The sequence below is a fragment of the Oncorhynchus nerka genome, linkage group LG2 (assembly GCF_034236695.1).
Source record: "Oncorhynchus nerka isolate Pitt River linkage group LG2, Oner_Uvic_2.0, whole genome shotgun sequence".
NCBI lineage: Eukaryota > Metazoa > Chordata > Actinopteri > Salmoniformes > Salmonidae > Oncorhynchus > Oncorhynchus nerka.
Genome location: NC_088397.1, coordinates 63,754,465 through 63,763,924, shown reverse-complemented (window position 1 = coordinate 63,763,924; position 9,460 = coordinate 63,754,465). Strand labels below are relative to the sequence as shown.

General features: G+C 43.1%; 1 protein-coding gene across 2 annotated transcripts; it reads right to left on the bottom strand.

The window, feature by feature from the left end:
* Positions 1-4,878: 4,878 nt before the first annotated feature.
* LOC115139382 (adaptin ear-binding coat-associated protein 2-like) lies at positions 4,879-8,315 on the bottom strand. 2 transcript variants are annotated; one of them, XM_029676693.2, is made up of 8 exons: positions 8,171-8,315; positions 6,574-6,674; positions 6,324-6,428; positions 6,062-6,143; positions 5,833-5,941; positions 5,570-5,711; positions 5,372-5,444; positions 4,879-5,093 (listed from the first exon to the last, which is right to left on the bottom strand). In XM_029676693.2, exons 1-8 carry the CDS (start codon positions 8,269-8,271, stop codon positions 5,054-5,056), a joined length of 753 nt encoding a protein of 250 aa, XP_029532553.1. In that variant the 5' UTR covers positions 8,272-8,315; the 3' UTR covers positions 4,879-5,053. The 2 variants fall into 2 exon arrangements, with proteins under 2 accessions (XP_029532553.1, XP_029532563.1); XM_029676703.2 differs by lacking the exon at positions 8,171-8,315 and adding an exon at positions 7,567-7,645 and having other exon boundaries at positions 4,961-5,093.
* Positions 8,316-9,460: the final 1,145 nt, after the last annotated feature.

The window sequence follows — 9,460 nt, the reverse complement described above, 5'->3', positions numbered from 1 at the left end:
TAGGGCCCTCTTGTGGTTTCCCGGCAGTGCTGCATTGTATGGAGGCAAGGGTACTAGATACTACATTCAAGGGTACTAGATACTATATTGAGCATGATCCGAATGTTAATCTTTGTGAATAAATTAACTTGGAAACATAGTATTAGGTTAATCGTAACAAATATATTATGGCCTACAACTAAGGGCACAGCATTTTTCCTTGTCAGGTCATGCAGAGAGTAAAAACTCCTGGCCTTACGTGGTCCTTTATTACTAAGCAATTACATTTACATTTTTAAGTCATTTAGCAGACGCTCTTATCCAGAGCGACTTACAAATTGGTGCATTCACCTTATGACATCCAGTGGAGCAGCCACTTTACAATAGTGCATCTAAATCTTTTAAGGGGGGGTGAGAAGGATTACTTTATCCTATCCTAGGTATTCCTTAAAGAGGTGGGGTTTCAGGTGTCTCCGGAAGGTGGTGATTGACTCCGCTGTCCTGGCGTCGTGAGGGAGTTTGTTCCACCATTGGGGGGCCAGAGCAGCGAACAGTTTTGACTGGGCTGAGCGGGAACTGTACTTCCTCAGTGGTAGGGAGGCGAGCAGGCCAGAGGTGGATGAACGCAGTGCCCTTGTTTGGGTGTAGGGCCTGATCAGAGCCTGGAGGTACTGAGGTGCCGTTCCCCTCACAGCTCCGTAGGCAAGCACCATGGTCTTGTAGCGGATGCGAGCTTCAACTGGAAGCCAGTGGAGAGAGCGGAGGAGCGGGGTGACGTGAGAGAACTTGGGAAGGTTGAACACCAGACGGGCTGCGGCGTTCTGGATGAGTTGTAGGGGTTTAATGGCACAGGCAGGGAGCCCAGCCAACAGCGAGTTGCAGTAATCCAGACGGGAGATGACAAGTGCCTGGATTAGGACCTGCGCCGCTTCCTGTGTGAGGCAGGGTCGTACTCTGCGGATGTTGTAGAGCATGAACCTACAGGAACGGGCCACCGCCTTGATGTTAGTTGAGAACGACAGGGTGTTGTCCAGGATCACGCCAAGGTTCTTAGCGCTCTGGGAGGAGGACACAGTGGAGTTGTCAACCGTGATGGCGAGATCATGGAACGGGCAGTCCTTCCCCGGGAGGAGTAGAGCTACTGTTCTAATCAGAACTTTAACCAGCTAGGTCTTCCTGGACCTGGGGTAGGCCTATAGCCTATTACAGGTCAAACCAGTTTAACCTGGGTAATGAATCTGGGTGTGGGTCAGTGTTCTACTAGCTGGTAAAGCATGTGTAGGCTATTAGGAGTAATACATTTGGCAGTTTTAGCCAAACTCTCTGCTGTATCCCTGAAATGTCTCTGTAAAACGGTAACAGTGGTATCCACACTAGAGAGTCCTTGCATTACAAAAACGTACGCTATAAGGTTAAACTATGTTAGTATTATAAATGACTAATTAGGGGTTCAAGCGGCGAAGCTGAGTGAAACCCTATTGTATTTGTTGAAGTTGATTATTATTATTTTCCTTCTGACGATTTAGTGAGAAAAAAAAGTAAATTCCTGTGAGTTGGTGAGGCCTAGAACAGGGGTCGGCAACAGCAATGTAGAAATTATTATAATCATGTTCTGGCCTATAACAAGTGATTGAAAATGCAAACCTTAGAAAGCTCATGCCCCTCACCCCATTTGAACTAGAGCCCTGAAAATCTGTATAAAGGGGTTGTGGCAGATATCAAAACTCTTCCGCGGTAGGATACACTTAAGCTTCCTCGCCAAAAGTAGGCTATCAAGGAGAGGAGGACCGTCCTCCGTTTGCCTACTAACGAATTGACACACTCCTCGACCACTCATCGGTTTTCCGATACCACAATGGCCCTCAAGGAACTACACTGGACTTGATGCAAACCACATATACTGAGATCGCATTTATTGAAGCAGGGGATTTTAACAAAGCAAATGAGGTAAACGCTATCGAAGTTCTATCAACACATTGAGTGTAGTTACAAATAAGAGCAATTATTACAATTAAGGGCTGTATCACCGCCTGGTGCGGCAACTGCACCGCCCGCAACCGCAGGGCTCTCCAGAGGGTGGTACGGTCTGCCCAACGCATCACCGGGGACACACTGCCTGCCCTCCAGGACAGCTAGAGCACCCAATGACAAAGGAAGTCCCAACCCCTCGGGGGAAGCCATGAAGGTCAAAGGCTTGCACTGGCTTGAGAGATGGAAACTTGAGTTCACCTTAGCCCAAGTTTGACACAGTTCATTGGAGAACTTGGGGCACTGAGGAATGTACACTCTGCCCAGAATGCTGTTAGGGTCTGGTTTAACATCCGGAGCATTCAGAACCCTATTGAGGAGCTCCTGCATATCAGCTGATGAACAAGGCGCTTCACTCTCAGCTCTCTCTGAGCCATAGTTTGCTGATCCAGAACGGGGAGGAGTCTCAGAGGAGTCTTCGTTTAGGTCATTATCAGCAAGGATGGAGATAGCATCAAAATCTTGTCTTAAGTCTTCAGCTGAGCCTTTCGGGCTGAGAGAGCGGAGCTGCTAAGACAGAGAGGCTGCCTGGGCCTCCAACTCATCCAGAGTAGGTCCCGTCTTTCTTGGACTGCTTGGAGGGCAGGCCCGCTGCGCTCCAAGCGCCTCTAGAGTTCGTCTCCATCATAGCCAGTCATGCTTCACGTAGGCATGTGCCAAAAGTAGCACAATAAATGCTGCTGAAGGGGGAATCCACAGAATGAATGGCATTTTTTAAAATTTGACCTTTATTTAACTAGGCCAACTAAGTCAGTTAAGAACAAATTCTTATTTTCAATGACGGCCTAGGAACAGTGGGTTAACTGCCTGTTCAGGGGCAGAACGACAGATTTTGTACCTTGTCAGCTCGGGGATTTGAACTTGCAACCTTTCGGTTACTAGTCCAATGATCTAACCACTAGGCTACGCTGCCGCCTCATGCTCTAAGCCTAGGCACATCATACAGGTGGAATGGGCATCAACCGAAGCCAAGCAAGCATTGCATTTATTGCAGTAGCATGGATGATCTTCTCCCTGTCTAGACAGAAGTGGAAATACAGATATGTCTTACAGATCAGATCATCTGTATAACACCCTGTTAATACTGTATGAGGTATAATTATAAAGTAGTCCTGTTGTCAGGGCAATATGTGAATTATGTAATAACATTGTATGGATATCAGAATATATTTAGGGAAATTCCACACACAATCCCCAAAAGCAATGGATGTTAAGAGCCAAGCTCAACTGACTCCGTAACAGAGTAGGTGTGAGATGTCCTGAAAACAGACTGGTCAACTGCTACGAGATTAGTGAGGAGTGATGGTTGCTGATAACGGGCTACACTTATGTAGCTATTCCATTCAAAATCTGCCATTTCCAGCTACAATAGTCATTTACAACATTATCAATGTCTACACTGTATTTCTGATTCATTTGTTATTTTAATTGACTTTTTTGGGGGAGGCTTTTCTTTCATAAACACAGACATTCCTAAGTGACCCCAAACGGTGTTTGTTGTAATATATCATAACGAGAAATAAAATTACAGTGGAAAAACAAAAACAATACTCACTCTACTCTCCCTTGCACCTTCTCCAAAGTAACCACTGTGACAGACACAAGTTTTAGTCCAGGCAGTCTTGACACCTTAATAAGACAACCATAATCCTGAATTCTGGTGTGTGATGACACACTGGCACAGCTCCCTCTCTTGTTCACTGAAGCAAAACAGTTGGAGGCTTGTGTATGTCATACTTCAGACAAACACCAGTCATGGAGACCACATCTAAAGTCAAACTAACTATGTGTTAAACAAGCTTACCACTGCTGCATTGCCTGTGTCGTGGGAATAAACCTGAATGTAAACATAAAAGGAAGAACTGAACAACAAATGGTTTATTTACAGTAAACATTTTGCTTTACATTTTATACAGGTGATTTTGATTTGCGTAAGTCACTTGGAGCAAATATTTGTCGCAAATTAAAGTCAAAACCTCAACTCCCCCCATTGCGCTGAAAAGGCACTCCTAGGGTAAAATAAAGGATGACAGAGAAACTCAACAAAAAGGACAGGAAAGGTTGCTAAAGATTTATGATATGTAAACAAATAACAAAAAAGACTAAACACATCACACACATCTACCAGAATTCTACTTATCTGGTTAACTTCTAAAAACACTGTCAATGTTGACTTTCTCTGACCTACCTCCTCATATTTCCCAAAATCCAAACTAGACATTGGTTTATCTGGCTGCTATACTAACAGGCCCAAGATATCAGATATCAGACTGATAGGAACAGATAATATACTTTATCTTAACCAAGGGGCCAGTTTAAAGGAGGGTGTGGAGCAACATTGAAGCAGAGTCAACTCCCAACCTTGTGAAGACACACACCTGTCCTTCATATTCTCTCAAATAAAAAAGTGAGGGACACAAGTTATACTTGAACATAAAAAAGAAGACAAATCCTCACCCTCTCCAACAGAAATAAAAAAGTAAGGCATACAAATACTAAACTTTACATCAAACGTTGGATGACTCCATGAGATGATGAATGATGCTGGCAGGAGTTAGTAGTATGGTGAAGGGTCAGAGATAAGGGGAAAGGTTGACAGCGAGATGTTGACATCAATATTTTTGTAAAAATGTAGAGACATTTTGAGGGATGGACATATAAAGATAATGAGCGGACCGCCACCCTAAGGTGTTATTAACATGGAATGCATACTTTTCACCTGGTCAAAGTGACAGCAAAATAGGTATCAATACTTCAACAACAAAATGAAGTGTCACTTCTGACTGCATAGTTAAAATATCTAAAAATAGTAATATTGTCTTTTGTGTCTAAAAAAGGATGTGCTGGTCAATCATTGACTTGATAGTTTGAATCTATACATCTGGTATGCAAAATGTGTAGGTAACGTACAGCATCATGTGTCAAGCAACCTGTCAAGTTGACAGAGCTCCCCCACCTCTCATTTCTGTTGCCACAATCATTCTGTCCAGGGAATGTAAGGAGCCTGAGTGTGTGAGAGAGTGTGTGTATGTGGTCCATCTCACAGCTAAAACTGCACCCATCCTTTAGCAGTGTCTTGACTGGAGCTGTGGAGAACGGGAGATGCAGAGGATGATGAGGATGATGATGAGGATAATGACAAATGTCAATAACAACATGGATGGATGACAATAAAATGCTAATATGGACACCGCCATAATCACCAAACTGTTTAAAAGCTTCACTCAAGGGGATGAGAGACTTGAACCCATCAGGGATTTGAGCTAGTAACCCTGTGATTCCTAGTCAGTTTCCCTTGCCACAACACCATTCTGAAGGCCTGCCAACTTCTTTGGTCTAAACCATTAGCTCTTCTAAGACTGACCTGGCGCCAGCTGCTGTGAAGTCTCCCCACAGGTCTGCAGTAGACTGGGCGGCAGGGACCCGGCCTCCAAAATCTAAAAGAGAATTTAAAAACAAAGAGATGATTTAGAATGTAGGGAGGTTATCCATGTTAAGCTGTGAAAGGGCAGTGATAAATGGGACATTTTGATCATTGAGCTCTATAGCCTAAAGAGGTCACCTGTGTTGGAGTGTGTAGGTGGAGGTGATTGCTGGCCTCCAGGAGGGGATACAAGGACTGCACCCTTAGCCATTGGTGGAGGAAGGAGAAGGCCACTACCCATGGGCCGAGACTTGGCACCTGGATCCTTCTTCTTTATGTTCTAAGATAAAGAAAAATGATTACATTTTAAATGTCTTCCTCACTTTTTCTTCACATCTCATTTAGTTTCTCCTCTCCTTTCAACATGTTTCCCATCTTTTTCTGTAACCTCAAATGCTCACCCCAATGCTGATCTTGATCGTCTGGCCCTCTTTAAAGCCTAGGTCCAGTTTGGGTGCTGTGCTCTGAGACGCTTCCTCTTTTGCCAGCTCACCTTCCTGTTTTACCCACCTGTAGAAAAGGACACCGAGATATGTTTGATTTTACTTCATGCTCCAATGTGAAGATCTATATTGAAAATGGACATTGATACCAGACCAAAGAGAGGACAGGTATGAGAGGTTGACTCACTTAAAGTGGTCTTGAAGAGCCACATTGAAGTCAAAGGAGTCGCCACGATCAGCAAACCCCAGGCCGATAAATGCATGTCGTCCTATATAAAACAGAAGTGCATGAGAAGACAGATGTACAAGCATACTGTATTTAAATGACTAATCTGCAATTAACCTTCCATACCACACTGTACTGTTTTCCGCTAAAATATATTTTCAGCATATCAGTTTGCATGGTGATGTATTTCTGCTGCTGTCTTTCTGATGTGAAGGCCCCTTACCACTGCCATCCTCTATCCGCACCACAAAATATCTGCTGGAATCTGTGACTGCCTCCACCACACACCCAGGATACTGCTCCACTGGGGCTTGGGCAAACAACTCTCCTAAGAAATACAGAATTCAGTTTGCCTCAAAGTTGGATATGATGGTATGCATCAGAAGCAGACAAGGTGACAGCCAGTACAAGACATGAGCGCAACAGCAGTACTGGCAGATGTAGCCATGACAGTCGGACATTTAGTAGTTAACCTGAGTTTTTGTCCTCTAGCTTGATATAGGCAAGCTTTCCTATGGATATTATTTTCATCCTGCCGGTCCATGCTGGCTCATCCAGCTTCCAGTCAGCTGCTCTGAAAAACAAAGAGAAGCACCATACCTGCATGTCATGACTCGGCTATGTTACAGGGCTATTGGGCCTACTACACAAAAACCCATAATCAAACTGTGTAATGCAATAATTAGTGCAATCTCAAACTATGCAACAGAATGAGTTATGCTACATAAATAACATCACACTCTCACCCAGCAAATCAGGAGTATTTGTATATTTTTTGGTTGCCCAAAGAAGCATTATTTTTTATTTGATATATAAGAGCATACAATTTACAATTATTGACATAAGTGCAGATATATCCTTGTTTTTCTTATTAGAAATAACCCCCCAGCGGACTACTTTAATTATTAGCATTTTGGTTGTGTATTCTCTAGATAATATAACATATATTTTTATTAACCTTTATTTAACTAGGCAAGTTATGAACAAATTCTTATTTACAATGACTGCCTACCACGCCAAACCCAGACAACGCTGGGCCTATGGGACTACCAATCACGACCGGATGTGACGCAGCCTGGATCTAGCTATAAAATGGTATTAGCTACATATCTTTACATAAGAACCAGGATCGATTTTCATTAGATACACATTTCTTCTGTAATGTTAGCTAGCTACAGTACATAACCAAATAATTTTATAAATAAACCAAGATGGACCACAGCCTTCCGTGTCAAACGGGAACAAATTAGTAATAGTGGGCAGAGCAAAGCACGAGCTAGCGAGATCCTATCGGCGCGTTCTAGCAGGGAATTTGCATATTTCCGTTAGGGAACGCCTACAATGTATAGTACGCAATAATTTAGGGAACGTCTACAAACCTTAGCCCACTCTGTTCGTAACTGGTTCTAGTTTTGGGAACAGAAAACTGTATTGAACTCAAATATTTAATCGATGAGAAAATGTACCGAATATCGGCCATAATCCATCTATTTTCATCTTCTCCCATTGCCGGTCACTGGGCTTCCTCTCACTACAGTTTAGTAGTTCACTACCATATACTACCATGTATTGAGTGGAAACGCCAAACGGATGCTTCACATTTATACATCCGGTGAAACATCTCTCATTGTTCTGTAACATAACTGTACCATGACTGACTGAACGTTTGAGCCACCGTAGAATGTACCGTGCTTCCTGCTAACGTTTCCTGTAAAATAATTTGACACAGCAGATGTGTTTAGCATTGCACACCGCTTGAAAATAATGCTGACATGCCTATTTTAACTGTTATATCTTACCTAGCTAGCTCATTAGTAGTAACTAACCTGGCTAGCAGCTAGAGATCCCAACAGTGCCACATTATAACAGATACTGAAAGTTAACTTGCTAAATTCATTAAAACGTTATCCCCAAAGTAATCATCTTCTCGCCATGTTATGCATTCAATAATTGAATAATGTCAAGCTAACGTTAGCTAGCAACAACCTTGATGGATTCTCTCCACTTCTTCAGGTTGACATTTGAGTAGTTAGCTAGAAGAAAGTTTATTAACAAAGAAAAAAAACTCACCGATATCCACGGTTAGTGGCGCGGGGTGGGATCTTGTACACATGAACCTCTGGCTTTACACAGATCACTGACTCGTAACCGCTGTCGTCTGCCAGTGCCATTTTGGCAAGTTAAAAACTTCCAAACTTCTAACTGCCATGGGGGAGGGTGAACCAGTCTCCACTGTACAGCTCAAGAGCGACTCTCTTGGAGAGGATGATTACTACAGTAGCTTTCAAAGAGACAACTTTTATGGTGCTACAACTTTTATGGTGCTTATGACAAGCTACGTTTCCATCCAATAATTGTTTTCATGGCGAAAACTCTAAAATCCGTATAAAAACAATACGTGAATTTTCACACCAGAGATGTGTTATGTCACCAGAAGAAGACCCTCGATATTTATTGGAAAGGCGCATCATGCTCATCACCTTGCACTGTCACCACCCTGTGAAGTTCATTATAATTTATTTCATATGTAGTTTAATAAACTGAATGCTTACCCGACGAGTCGTAGTGGGCGGACCACACAACATGCCATTGCGTGACTCCCAAGTTTACTTCGATATGATGGTTATTGCCCCGAGATTTCTCGCATAATTAATTGTACCGACACAAAAGATCCCACATTGTCTAGCATATTTTGTTTTGTCATATGGAACGTTAACCGAAAAAAAGTTGTTTCCATCAGGCCTGTCATGCCATGTTTTTCCCACAGTTGTGTTAAATTGGCTGGATGTCTTTTGGGTGGTATACCTTTCTAGATATACATGAGAAACTGTTGAACGTGGAAAACCCCAGCTGCGTTGCAGTTCTTGAGACACTCAAACCGGTGTGCCTGGCACCTACTACCATACCCCGTTCAAAGGCACTTAAATATTTTGTCATGCCCATTCACCCTCTGAATGCCACACATACACAATCCATGTCTCAATATTCTCAAGGCTTAAAAATACTTTAACCTGTCTCCCTCCTCCCCTTCATTTACACCGATTGAAGTGGCAACAATACGGGATCATAGCTTTCACCTGGATTCACATGGTCGTTCTTATGTCATGGAAAGAGCAGGTGTTCCTACACTCAGTGTATGCTTAAAAAAATGTTTAACTGGTACCGGGCTACCTTCAGACGAGTCTTGTGAGGCTTGTGGGCACCCTGGAGCAAAACAACCAACATGTACGTGTTCGTGAGAGTCTCACCTTTCCAGAGTTATTATTAGTGTTTAGCCCAAACGGTTCCCGACGCTACAGACAGAAGTTGGCAGATTGGCCGTATCAACTTCAGAGTCCAATGATGTTCGTGTGGGCAATA